A 14,712-nucleotide genomic window follows, 5' to 3' on the forward strand; every position below is an offset into this window, starting at 1 on the left:
AGATTGCCGTGCAAGGCCTAAGAAGAAATGGCACCCTTTTCACATTGGCCTATTATAGCGCCACCAGGAGGCCACAATAACCTACCTGACCTGGCGGAGACCTGTGCTCCGAGAAGCACTTTTTCTAGTTTTTAACTTTTTTTAATAGTTTAGCACTTAATCACACTTTTGTTTTGCAATTTAATGTACCGTAACTTGTATGTTTTTTTTGTTTTAGTTTTATTTACAAATAATGTATGTTTATGTGCTATCTGATAAGAATCCTCAGGGTTAGTCAGGACTTCAGCTACCTCAGCCAATAACCATCTGTTCCACCATGCTGAAAGTTCCTATTGGCTGAGTGTACAGTAAGTGCCACTTTCAAACACTGTTTGGCTTCATGTCACTGCCCTTTATAAACAAATAGATCATATAGGGTCTGTGGAACATGATACAGGCTTTCTATGTAAATAAGAGCATGAATCTTGGATCTTGCTCAGTTTTTACACTTGAGTGTTTGCAGGAGTAGAAGGTTGCATGAATCCCACGATAAGCAAAGTGTAATAGAGTGAATGTTAAAGCTTGTTAACAAAATGTTAACAGGAAAAAATAAGTACCAGATGGAGCATGTGCACATAAATAGACACTATTTGGAATACATTAATAGCAATGTGCTGAAAATGCAATAGAACATTTTTATTCGACTCAAGCCAGGTCAGAAACATTGGCACTGCTGCTGGCACTGAGGTATGTGGAGCTTTTTTGAAAAGTACACTTTGATGGAGTGGAGGTATTTAGGCCGAGTACCAACTTCTTAGCCTTCTTAGTATTCTGTACATCAGTTTACAGTGAAAGTAGAAGCGGTTGCTGGCTTCAGGGATCCCACATTCTGCCATTTTCTGTGACAGGCTGATGGACATTTTGTTTTATACTCCATTTAGTAGTTGGAGTGGCATTTCTTTCAGTTAACTGTACATCTTAACTCTCCTCTGGCCATACCTTGTGTTAAGTTCATAAAACGACTGATCCACCTAGAATCCATGTCCATTCCTGAAAGTCTGGGTGTCTGCCAAAGGACAAGTTCAGACTCATTAATACTAAATAACTCCCAAACCAAAATGGAAATTGCACAACATCTTTATATATTTAAATAGGTGAGAAATGAGGTACATGATAACTCAGGTTTGTTTTTCTCTACCCCCTTTAAGTCTGGGATTTCAGAAGTGACAGTACAGTACAGAAACTGGCAGAGGTTCCACATGTAAAAAATAACATCTTTGATCAAAATGTTTAATAACAAGCATGGCAACAAGCATAGCATAAGAACAATGCATGTTTAGAAAAATATATCTGCAAATGTATTTTCTGAACACCCTTTACATTCACTTAACCTCTACTCGGTATTAAACATTTACAACTTCAATGAGCATTTCACAACACTCTGCATCACAAAAAATAGAAGTAATAATTTAATTAGATCCATGGTAGCAAATAGACCCGATTCACTGCGCCCATACTAACAGTCTTGCACATGATCAGCTTCTCAACCACTTAACCACAAACATTTTCTAAATTATCTTGAAAAAACTCATCTACCAGCTTACAACGCATCGCATCACGATGCATTTCTGCATATTTTTTTCATATAATCACATGCCCAGAATGTAACCTTATTTGACACAAGATCATTTAAAATCTTTCCCCCTAACACACAAACAAACTACACTGACAACCTCCTACCTCCGAAGTTCTTCCCTACAACATACTGATGCAATGTGGTGTGTAAGAACAAGTAGTTCATTCATAGTATCATTTGCCAAATTTCGGGGTAGTCTATCTCATTGTCCACATAGTCTTCATTTCTAATAATTTGACTACTATTTCTAAATCAATCTCAGATCCAAAAAGCCAAGATTGATGTGCTTTTCGGTTTTCAAAATGTCTTACAATCAATAATTAGTTGTGATGATCTCTTGTTACATGATTCAAAATGCCACAATCTCACTTCTTTTTCTCAAAACACAAATAGTAATAAATATAAATAATGTCAAGGAAAGCAGAAAGGCTGAATATTTGGTTTGCATGCACAGTAAAAATCCTCAGTGTTAATTTATCCATTTGTATACTCTCAGAGTTGAATTAACACCCAGGATTCTACAGTGTGAAAGAGGTATTGCAACAGAGAGAGTCTTTTTCCACGATTAAGTCAAATAAATTAAACTCAAAAAGGAAAGAGTGGCTGTCTCTTCATAGCTTAGATTAGCACTGGTTTGTCCCTTAGAGGCATTCACTGCAGACACATATTTTAGTTTCTGTCCCTGTGTCTTTGAGGGGGATACTCCAGAGAGAGAGAGAGAGGGGAGGGGGGGGGGTTGATTGAAGTCAGACTCAATACCCAGCTGGATAGCCTCCTTTCCTTGGGTCAGACTCGGCACAGAGGCGGTCCCCTTGTCTAACCACTGCCTGGACCACCGAATCGGGAATCCTCAGCAGCTCTGTTACGTGGTTCTTCTGAGCCAGGCCATCTAGGATAGTCTGCCATGCAGTCATAGACATTATTGTCCATTATCATTAAAGTTGTACAATGCAAATTCACAACTAACGATTTTTAGCAACCTCTGCTGGTCACTACCGTCACTGCATACAATTTCCGTGGTCCTCGATTACCCAGAATTCCATTCGTTTTCACCGGAAGCCGGAAGCGTTTCAAAAAGCGATCTTTTAATTGTTTTATACTATCTACGGATCGTTTCTCTTAGCCAGTGGAGCATTAGTTACCATGAGCTGTGCTTTCTTTTTCTGTTCTTTTTCGATCTTCTAATCCTACATTCTCTTAAAATCAGCGTGAGGTTCATTTTTGTTATTAGTTCCTGGCCAAACAGGAAACCGTTGCGGTAGTTCCTGGCCAAACAGGAAACCAGTGCATTTCCACCTCCGTTTTCCGGCCAGATGACGTCATTTCCCCGGGAAAGTCCCCCCAGTCCACGTTCAATATAAAATATATAAATAAAAGGCTTCCGGGGGTGAAATTCATGGAGTGGGTGTTGTGAAACTTTTGCCACTCACAAAAGATATACAATTTAACTTTAGTTTTGTTGAAAACGTTACCTAGTATGCCTTTAACATCTGATGATCATTGGCATCTTCGCTATTATTAACTCGTCAGTATCTTCAGCATAAATAATATTGTTATCAGGAACTACATCATTATCCTTAACGTCACATCTTAATCATCTTAAATGCACAAATATTCCAGAGCAAGCTAACACAATTTTGTGTAATCAATTTTGTAAACCCTCGTGTAAATTATGTATATTCTTCATAATACATACAGTTATGGCTTTGCATATAATGTTGTGTAAAGCAATTGTACTTTTGTTGTACGATGGCGTCACTCGCCGTGAATCCGTTATTTTCGGCAAGCAACACTGTCATTGCGAACGCGGACCAAGTGGAGCTTACTATGTAACCGTGCTCGGGTTGTGTGTGTGTGTGTCTGTGTGCATTTCTGTGTGCATGCTGCCAGAGTGCGCCAGAGTGCAGGAATTTAGACAATGCTCTGATTAAAATGCACAACAGCCTGCAAAACACACACACACACACACACACACAAACACACACGATGTCAATGTTCTCTCCCCATCACGTGAAATAACACCGATTACAAGTCCGTAAATACACAATATTTTCGAGCTGCGTTCGCTTCCAGCGTTCGCGCGTCTTACTTGTATTATGAATAATTATTAACTGCAGAGGTTCATATGCTCATTGGAGCGCATATCCTGCTAGTCTCCACCAGGTCCAGTCTATGACCTCTGCCATGATCTACAGTATGTATCTGACTCCATATTTGGACATCGTTTCAGCCCATTCACTTCCATTATAAAAGTTTAGTTAGATAAATTATTTCAAAATGTGATCGGTCCAGTGGTTTGTGAGATTAGCCCCTAACAGGCAGGCAGACAGACAGACGGGTGAAAACACAATCATTAGGCCTAGGAGTCAAATGGCACGTTTGACTTACCTTTTCAAAACCCTGCTCCACCACTGTCATGTTTGGGTTGAGTTGATTATGAAACCGAGGTTCGGTCACAGCTTTCTTTAGGTCGTAGTTAAAGAACAAGGAATTCAGGATGACCTGTGTGTGCATAAAGGAAACAAACTGAAGACCTTTATGCAGCGTGGTGTGCAAGGGTACACACACATGAGACACTTGTATGCGTGTCTGAGTCTGACTAATCGTGTGGAGAATGAATGATGAGTCAGACTTACTAAGGCAGTGGCTGTGGTGATCTTTGTTCCCCCAGAGGCTCCAACAACCATTTTAACTCTGTTGTCTTTGTCAAAGATGATGGTAGGGCACATGGAAGAGAGGGGCCTTTTGCCTACAATAGAGTAGCAGAGGAACAAAATGGACTATTTAATGAACAGAAGTTTTTGTCATGTCTTTATCTAGGGTAAAGTGTACTGTACTGTACTGTACATCATGCACTGTACATCATGGTTTTATTGGCAGTACAGTACAGCGGTTGTAATATTGAAATAATGTTAAAATAACAAAAGCAATATAAATAGCATAAACTAAAATAAACATTAATCAACATGTAATTTGATTTAGAGTTAGCCAGAAGCTCATTTTCATCTGTAGTCCCTGAGCAGCCTGTTAAAAAGTGGTGATAAAACTATCCATACAAAAACGGACATATCAATACAAGACAAGTAGACATGGTACAGGAGACGGAACAATTACAGTAAAGTATGAGTAATGACACCAGTGACAAATGGAGTTACCGTTACTATAGAGTAACTATAGAGTTGTCTACTCTATAACTAGAGTAGACAACGGTGTACATTTAAAAACAGTTAATCCAATCAAAGATAGCGTCAAAGCCAAGGATTTGTACAATGCAATGCAACCCTCTTTGGTATTATAGAATTATTATTTGTTGGAGCTGTTGGAAATAACTAGGCTACACTTGATTGGTAAAGTCCAGATGGCAGCAATATGACTTAATTAATTCATCAATTCATTTTGGTCCCCACTCCTTGGGGTGTTATTTTTTATCACTATATTTGCACCTTAGTGGAATCTATATTTATGCAGTATTGATATTACATTTGTTATTAGTGTCTATCCATCCTCTGAAACAATGTGATTTACAGTTCAAACAAAGTACAGTGAGAACTACTTCACTTGTCCCTTGTCGATTCACACACGCACACACACACACACACACACACACACACACACGCACACTGTTCAATCACGTAACAAAACGGACAGATACACGGATGACCTGGACTGAGTAGGTTATGTATATACCATTTCGATATGTCAATGTAATCCAGTCCTACCTGGCTGAATAAAGTTGTTGGGTGATGGAGGTATTCCAAAACCATTGGTCATATGTGGGGAGCTGAAGTCATCCATTTCATCATTGAAAATGATGCCAGTTGATCGGGACATGACTTTGGAACCAAAGCTGGTGACATGGAACAGGTGTTATCGATGGTTCATATTACCATTACTACATGTAAAACTCAGCTAGCATTACAGGCAAACCTGTGTTTATTGTATAAATAAAAGTATGAATGGATCACTCCAGTTTCTGTGATTGACACATGTTTTTTTATTTAAACAGTCAAAACCCAATTTATAGGCATGGCTTTTCAGAACATATACAGTATACATTTCTACTGACAACAGCAGTCTGATTTATTAGATAATTGACGTATTACAGAGTTTACCAAGGTTTGAGCTCGAACAGCTAGTCGAGATGCCATCACACAAAACAGTGCAACCCTCACGCCATTAAATATTTTAAAATCTAGGGACGCCCTAGGGTCGCCCTCCCTACTACTTCAGGGTATGTAGGTACCATATTTAAGAGGAAACACCCTTTGCCAACTGAATGACTGAAAGCTTTTATAGGGCATTAAAATATTTCTGAGGCCTATTGTCAGGACCCCCTTAGCATTTTTAATTTGATGCATTCAGTGAGTCCTGCATGCAACGGCGGGCCCCAGACCCTCCCCCAAGGTTGACCCCAACATTTTTGCTCTGTGCTCTTACTATAGATTGATTGTGCTGGTGGCTGCCACGGCACTTCCATCTTCAGCAATGACAGACAGGTGTGCCGTCCCGTGGTTGTCTGGGACAAAGTATTCTGGCTCGTAGTAGCTGTCCGGGTGAGTGGTGTCGTCCGTGATTTTACTTCTGATGCCGTCAGCAAAGTAGTCTGAGGTCATGTTGTGGATAAGCTGGGAAAACAAAGCAATCAGTCAGAGACTCGGACATCTTAGGGTTTGTCGTGGAGATTATAAATAGCAGAGACCAAACTATTTATTTTTTTGGCAAGCCACTACACTCTGATGCAGATCTTTATACAGGATGAGACTGAGGATGATGATTTTACTGTCTTCATCATGAAAATGTATGTCATAGGCCGCACCCTTTAGTAGTCAATATTGCCTGAATTCTAATTAATAAACGGTTGATATATTGATAAAGCAAATCCTCTCTATTAAGGTGTCCTTGAATAAGCCACAACCCCACTCCAGAGAATCTATTCATTGGCCTACAGGAGAAAATGGAGATTGTACTGGGCAGAATGTGTGTAAACTGTGTGAAAGTGAACCAGTGGCGAAAAAGAGAATGCATGCTCAGCAAATCTTCTCAATTACATAGCCTGCAGAAAATGTTAACAATGCCTCTTACATCTGTAATATTGAGATAACGTGGATCCCCAAGTCTGCTTCTTTTGGCGTACGCGAAACGGAATGCCTCAACAATACGATGGTATGTCAGGGTCTTTTTCTCGGCTGTAGATACACTTGTCCCTGTGAAGTTGTAGCCTGCAAAACATCAGAAGAAAATGTCTCTATCATCCCATTTGGAATCACATTTGAGACTAGACTAGACTCAGAATTACAGAGTGGAATAGATCCCTTCTGATTACTGAGAACATGATGTACTATATCCAAATTTGGGTCATGCTTCCTTCTGAAGTGTGCTTGATAAACAAATGATTTAGATGTATCGGCCTATATGTGTGCTTTCTGCTTTGCACATCTAAAGATATACTTATATTGCCTTTTGCTTTTTTTTAGCTACTACTAGCTACCTTTTTTTTCAAAGGGCAGATATCTGACACCTGAGTGGAACTATTAAACTACTATTACATTTCTCCATCACTATGCCATAAGTCTATTCCAGATCTATCACCTTGGTGACCAGTCCCAGTCATCAAATGTAACACTGAAAATCGTTCAGCCAGAAAATCATTCAGCACTTGTCTTTACTCCAAATTTACAATGATTCTGTTGACTCTGAATGAACTTTGTCAGACTCTGCTCATTGTAGTATGGTAATAACACAGTAATACTGTCAGTAGAGAGCAATCCATTTGGTTACTTTTGCACATTATCTTAGTTAAATTAACACAGAGGATTTTTACAGTGTATGTTCTGTGTTTCCCATATAGGCAGAGAGAGGAAGAACCCTGATGGGAAACCTTTGTTCCACACGACTGCACAAGCTGTTGGCCTGGCTTCTCACCATCTACAATGTTGAGGATGAGTGCCAGTACTGGGCCACTGGAGGGGGCGTCTGGAACATGCATGGTGTATTCCCCCACACTCAGCTTCAGGGGATTCTCGTTCAGCACCGGCTGGTACTCCAGTAAGTCATCCAAGGTGATAATTCCACCTGCCATAAAACACAGTTACTGTACGTGTAGGTATAACCCTGATATAGCACACAATTACATCTTTATTGACTGTCACTGCAGACACCGTAAAATCCCAGTCTTAATTTAACACAAGAGTGTTCTTGTGAAACCATGTACGGCTACAGGTCCATTTGGATCCATTTGTACATTGTTCAGTTTAAATTAGCGTTAATTATTTTACTGTGTTTTACTTTTCTCAGTCTCCTACTGGATTTCCCGTGTGTAATCGTGCTCAGGAGTAACGGATGAGGAAAGACAGACCTGCTGCCTGTATGTCTTCTACGATGCTCTGGGCCAATGAGCTGTTGTAGAAAACATCAGGCCCTTCCTCTGCTATCCTCTGGTAGGTGTCAGCCAGTCTGGGAAACCTGACAATATCGTTTTCCTTCAGGATATTCTTTTGTGAATCACAAAACACTTCACTGAAACGCAAAGAAAGAAAGAAATTCCAACAATGAAGAAGCCTGCATGATAATTAGCTAAATAAAACCAGGCATCTATTGAACCGGAATTCAATAAATAAATAAAAGGAAATTCAAAAAAGCAGTTTTAAGAATGTAATTCCTTTAACATTCTCTCCTCACCACATATTGGCATCTCCTTGAATAGACTCTTTGCTTTTGTAGAGGGCATGAGCCAAGGCTTTTCCTATAGGGAAGCCGTCACGTGCCAAGGCAATGCTGGGCTTAAACAGCTCCTTCCATGGCAGCCTTCCATGCCTCTTGTGAGCCATCTCATAACCACGGATCTCACCAGGAATGGCAATGGACAATCCACCTGTCCACAGAACAACAACAGCAGTATTGTAATTTCACAAGCTCTCTCCGTGCCTTTTTAGATTGCCTTGTGAAGAGTGACTATGCAGTAAGGCTGTCATCACCATGCAATTATGTAAGTTATGTGACCATTTTCATACCAATTTTCATACCAATGACCAGTGTATTGTATATACCGTACTCGCTTCTTTGTCGTTTTGTTTTATTTATTTATTTATTTTACTTTACATGCTAGCAGCATGTAATGGGTGAACACGAGTTTCATATAAACATTTAGGTTTGGTAAGGTTTTGCAGACTTAAAGGGAAAATGGCAGGTTCAGAGATCTTCTGAAGTTCAAAGGGATCAATTAAGTGCTCCGGCCGAGCCCCCCCCCCTCTCCCCCCACAGACTTTTCAGTCCCTGCAAAGGGATGAATGTCAATATAAACAGTGGAACGTCAACAAAAACAGTGGAACAAAACCAAAATACAGCCAGAGGAATGTGTCTTTCTGCAGGAAAACACACCAGCATAATGATATAGTGGCTGATAGAGGGAAAAAATGCAAAATAAATATACATTTTAAGTTTAGGCTCAAAGTTACCTAGTATGCCTTTAAGAATGTCATCAAGAATTTGATTACTTATTAGCATTATGCCCAGAATTGGTGGATAAATAATTTCCATATTGAAATATATCCATGACACAGCAACTCTATGAAAACATTGTATTCTATCTGCTTCTAAATGAACGTTTCGTTATCACGTGAGATCTGTGCAGAACCAGTATCTCTAGTGACCAAGACATTTTCCAGAACAACGGACCCAGTTGATACCTTTACGAGAAAGTTGGGTGTTATTGCCAAACATGTCTTCAGTGGCACTCATTGGGGCTGTCTCCCTGGCGTCGATCGTTTCAACCTTCCCTGTTGAGCAGGAAGCGAGGACAGATTGATGAGGGCTAAATAATTTAATTATCTTTTAATTGTGGAGGGGAGTCCCCTGTATAAAAGCACAGACAAAGGCAGAAGCTCACCCGTGGAAGCGTTGTAGATAATGAAGAAGAGCCCTCCGCCGATTCCCATGCTGTGAGCGTTCAAAAGACCAACACAGAGCAAAGCGGCGATCGATGCATCCACCGCTGAACCATTCTTCTTTAGAATGTCTCTGAGAACAGAAATACACACTAGAAACCAATGGACTCACACAGCACACACACCTGCACACACGTTCAGATACGGCGTGTAAACACGCCTGAACACACGCTCACAGACATACAAACACACCTACAGACACATGTACAGATATACCAACACACACACCTGCAAACACATGTACAGACATGCAAACACACCTACAGACACATGTACATATTCATACAAACATATCACCTGCAGACACATGCACATGCATACAAACACACACAGAAACACACGTCTGCAGACACATGCACGGGCATTAGGGATGCACGATATTGAGATTTTGGTCGATATCCCATTACTGACTATTTGCATGGTCAAATCCAAAGATACTGATATTGTAATACAAAAGTTTTTTGTAGGGTTTATCTTACACCTGTTATACAGTAACTGCAGTAAGCAGAATTATAATAAACAGTGCATTCTTATTACCAGATATTTTTTTAGGCCTTTTGGTGCACATATAAGTTCAAACAATGTAAATTGATCATTTTCCCAACTTTTGAGCCTTTTGAAAGCATCTCCAGAAAACACTGTTCGATACTAATATTGTATTTTTAAGGCTGATATTGCCGATACCGATATGATGACCGTCGACGATTAATCATGCATTCCTAACAGGCATACAAACACACCTGCAGACACATGCTCTGACATACAAACACACAGAAACACACCTGTAGACACATGCCATTGACATTCAAACACACACACACACACACACACACACACACACACACACACACACACACACACACACACACACACACACACCTGTTGACGCATGCACTGACATACAAATACACACCTACAGTGTAGACACATGCACTGACATATTACACACACACACACACAGTGCAAAGTACAAACACACCTGCAGACACATGCACAGACATACAAACACATACAGTAACTGCAGATACATGCCGATATACAAACACACACACCTGTACAAAAAAACATGCACCGGTACACACACATAGCTCCACATTAATACCAGAACTACGGCCTTAACCCTAAGAAAACCTGAAAAGCCCCACACAATTTCCACAAATTCCAACAATCCTTGCAAGATTATTGGAAACACACACGCACGCACACACTTACCTCCCTACTTCTGAGCACGTTCCTGCATCTGCTGCCACAGCAGCCTTGGAGTAGAAGTGGTCTGAAGGAACAGTTGTGTTCTTCCTTCCCAGGCCCATAAACACTCCCAGAAACAGGCCCACTGTAGCCGCCAGCAGGACCACCAGCCCAGCAACTAGGGACTTCCTGACCATTTTCCTGCCCAGGAAAATTCAAAATCACCTCACAGTCAAGTCAGTCAGAAACCTTATTACCCACCACCTCCACCTCCAACAGCAGAATGAATTGTCTGGTGCCGTTATTATCATTACCATCATTGACATCAGCGCCTCTGCTGTCATTACGTACAGTACATTGTCATCATCACATGAATCAATGTGTGCCCTAAGCATGTCTTTCTAACAATAATAACACAGTAGGACTTGTGGCCAGTGCTGTCATTATAGGTTGCGGTGCATCATGCATCATCTTTGGATTTCGGCTCCACATTTACTTCAGACATCATGTTCAGATGATCTGTGATGTGTTGTTGTTATATATACTGTGACCTGAGAAAAAATAGGATTTGTGTAATTAATATGAATATTGTTGGTGTAATGATCTCATTTCTGGATATCTGGACGAGACGTGCTTAACCTTTATGTGTACTGATTCACTCATCTGCATAATATAGTCACTGCTTTATCAGATACTATGCACAATGATACAAGATGCAACTGTTGAAGGACAACTAATCTCGTAGAACATCATGATTTATTGTGCACTCATTGATATCATTATTCCTTTCTATATTTGTTACAACTCATATCTTCTGGTCACGTAATGTGAACCATACTGTAATCTGCATGTAAACTTCTCACTCACTCTCACCACTCTACAACTAAATTCATAACAGTTTACACTGATTTGAAATACTAAATGATCCCTTTCTCTCTCTTTCTTTTTTTTCTCCTAAAAAAATCTCAATATCTCAGTTTGGAAGGAAACTCTTAATTTTGTCTTCCCAACCCTCAAACCTTACTTTCCACTATGATATGCGTCTGGTGGGCCCGCCAAAATGAAGGGGTGGGTGATCTGTTTATTGATGCAGGCAGTGTTGCCAGCCATGACACAGGGCATCGTGATTGGCTAGGCCTAGGCCAACAGCAGCGGTACCTGCGTCACGGTCAATATGGCTCTCTTCGCCGGCATACTCGGACCGATTGAGATGCCTGAGCCATCACATAGCGCCATAGTTCCCACCTGACATTCAGAATGTCAAGAATTTCTTAAAAGACCACCCTCTCTGCTACCTTTGCTAATCTGCCATGCACTCCTGTTGCTAGGGTGCACTGATAGAGCTCTGACAAATGAACCTGTGGGCTGCTGCTGCTGTTGTGATTGTGGTCAAAATTTAATCAGTACCACCCTGTTCTGAGTCTCCCACCTTTGCTCGGTATGCACGTGCGTCATTTCCAAGAAACATTTGATGTGTTCTTCGCATAATTTAACCTCTTCCCCTCATGTAGATTTCATTTATGGAAACAAAGAAAAGCAAAAAGAGTTAAGATTTGGCTGTCAAATTAAAACAAGTTATGAACATGAGTTATTTGACCAACATTGATAGATTAATTAAAGGCCAGCTAATTACCTCAAGAGGAATATATCATGATATAGTGTCTCTCTGTTTCTCCCCTCTGGCTTGGCCTCTCTCCTATCTCTGTCTCTCCTCTCCTGTTTCGTCAACCTGTGGCCGGTCCCTCTTTCCTGACACCTCACGTCACTCTCTCCCCTCTGGCCACTCCCGTTTGTCTGTCATCTCGCCTATTTCCCCAGCCCTTATTGGGCCCAGCCCCTCCCACATTCTTATACACCTGTGTTTATTGGGTCACAGAGTCCCCACTGCCCAGCACGCTGCCGAAGCCCTTCTGAAAACCTGCGAGTCGTCCTCGCCGACACCCCACCTGAAACCCAGTTTGGCACATGGAGATCATGGGGCAACTGAGCAGGAGGGGAAACGGTAGATTAATCTACATTGGGTGGAACTGTATGAGACTTGGCATGTCCTTTGTGCCGGTACCTATGAGGATTTACTGCAAAGCACATGATTCTCTCTCTGCCCGGGCAACAGTCAAATAACTCGAGAGAAATTCTCACTCCCGCACGGCCATTGACTCTGACGTTCTAGCACAGAGACCGCATCGTAATATAACCGGTGTTTCTCACAGTAAAATTGTAGGGTGCCATTATTGAACTTCACTGTTGACACTGTAGCGATATCAGAATCTTCTGTGATGTCATAATGACACTGTGATTGCATGGTTTTTTTAGCACGCTTTTACCTAAGCTTGGGGCAGGATACCATATGGTCACTGTAACTGCGTTTGTTTTGTCCTGGAGTGAATCCTTTAGTATTGGGGTATATTGTGGCCAGGGGCGTCAATTGGGTATGGCAAGGTATGGCAGGTGCCATACCTTGGCTGCGGTAAGTAATAAAAGAATCATGAATAGTAGCCTAATGCAGGTGTAAGACCATTGTGTTTGTATTGTGTTATAGGTATAATGCGTAGTTTTCTATGCATTTAGGGGGTTAGGGTTGCCGGTTGGCAACCCTAACCTTGCCATACCTTAGCTTTTGCTGAACTGACGCCACTGATTGTGGCTATACCGTTTTGCTTATGTATTTCATTGTGCTTTGGATAGGATACTGTGAGACTGTGTGACACACACTGACTGGTATTGCATAGGTGTATATGCTATTGTTTTTTTTTTTCGTTCAAAATTTTTATCCCACGATTTTGTAACCCCATTTTTTTACACCCAGTGCCAATTGTCTATGTAATCCTGGGCACTACCTTCCCTCTGCCAACCTAGGGAGGCCAGGGCCGAGCTCATGCCTCCTTCAATGCATGAGAGCCAACTGACCTTATCACCTGACAGGGGAGAGTTTCCCTGGTTGGACGTAGCGCGTGGAAGGAACACGTTATTCCAACCAGTTCCTTTCCCCTCCATCAGGCGCCCCGGCTGGCCAGGGGGAGGCAGTATAGTATAGTGTATATGCTATTGTTGACTGTTGTTCATTATTGGTGCTTTTTGTGTACCTGTATTCTTCCTCTGACCCCCAGTTCCCTTTGTATTGTTACCCTTGCTATACCCTACAGTTGGCTACTTTTCTCATACTGTAACTTAACTGCTGTGCTGCCTCTGGCGACTGAATTTCTCCTGCGGGATCAATAAAGGTCTATCATTCCAGCCGGTTCCCCTCATTGAGCTCTCTTTGGCCATTCCTACTCACACCCCGCCTGAACCCCTGTTGGCCTTCCCTGCTGGCCGCTGATTGCCTGCCTGGCTGATACCTTGCTGGCTGTCCCACCCAACGCCTTGCCTGAGTTCTGTATAGGGTGCAGATTAAATATATGAGTGTCAGTATGACAAAGTGTCAGTATGACAAATGACATAGACATCATGATAAATTCCAGCATTGGTTTTAAGACGCAGAATGTGGTGTTATCAGCTTGCTGGGTTATTGCCCTGACACCACCTCTCTCCCTCTCCCTCTCTTCCTCCCTCCCTCCCTCTTCCTCTCCTCTCCCTCACTACTTAACCCCTTGCCCTCTCTCTACTTCCCCCCTCCCTCTCTCTCTGTTTCTCTTGCTGAACTCTGGCCTGGCTGGCATCACACAAGACCTCTCACCCACCACCCCTCCTTCCTTCCGTCTGTTCCTCCACCTCACCATGTCTGTCTGTCTCTCTTTTTCTCTCTCTTCACTTTGTGATCAAGCTGTGGTCTGACGTCACACACAACAGAAATTGTCGTCTGGCATATCCTATTTGGGCATAATCCACTAGCCTAGACTAATCTGTTAGAACAAAGTCATCGCAGATAGCACACGTTTGTGTTTTAGTCTGGCCATGTGCCATCTGCCAGTGCTGTCGCAGCTGTGACGTCAGGCATGTCCATATTTGGGAATAATCCGCCTGCCT

General features: G+C 41.7%; 1 protein-coding gene across 1 annotated transcript; it reads right to left on the reverse strand.

Annotated features, from left to right (window-relative positions):
• Positions 1 to 1,162: 1,162 nt before the first annotated feature.
• ggt1a (gamma-glutamyltransferase 1a) lies at positions 1,163 to 12,445 on the reverse strand. The gene is made up of 13 exons (XM_080432701.1): positions 12,380 to 12,445; positions 10,771 to 10,947; positions 9,501 to 9,631; positions 9,301 to 9,390; positions 8,294 to 8,486; positions 7,971 to 8,131; positions 7,538 to 7,687; positions 6,698 to 6,834; positions 6,053 to 6,240; positions 5,335 to 5,462; positions 4,252 to 4,364; positions 4,004 to 4,117; positions 1,163 to 2,514 (listed from the first exon to the last, which is right to left on the reverse strand). The coding sequence occupies exons 2-13, from the start codon at positions 10,941 to 10,943 to the stop codon at positions 2,368 to 2,370; spliced, it is 1,725 nt and encodes a 574-aa protein (XP_080288827.1). The 5' UTR covers positions 10,944 to 10,947; positions 12,380 to 12,445; the 3' UTR covers positions 1,163 to 2,367.
• Positions 12,446 to 14,712: the final 2,267 nt, after the last annotated feature.

This window comes from Gymnoscopelus braueri (assembly GCF_963280865.1).
Source record: "Gymnoscopelus braueri genome assembly, chromosome: 7".
Lineage (NCBI taxonomy): Eukaryota > Metazoa > Chordata > Actinopteri > Myctophiformes > Myctophidae > Gymnoscopelus > Gymnoscopelus braueri.

Bases quoted from the DNA above. Each gene is read 5' to 3' on its own strand.
- ggt1a (XM_080432701.1), bottom strand. From the start codon at position 10,943: ATGGTCAGGAAGTCCCTAGTTGCTGGGCTGGTGGTCCTGCTGGCGGCT. The intron at 7,688-7,970 runs GTCTGTCTTTCC...GTTTTATGGCAG, and splicing joins AGAAGACATACAGGCAGCAG to GTGGAATTATCACCTTGGAT. The intron at 6,241-6,697 runs GTAAGAGGCATT...TTGTTTTCCCAG, and splicing joins GTTATCTCAATATTACAGAT to CTTATCCACAACATGACCTC.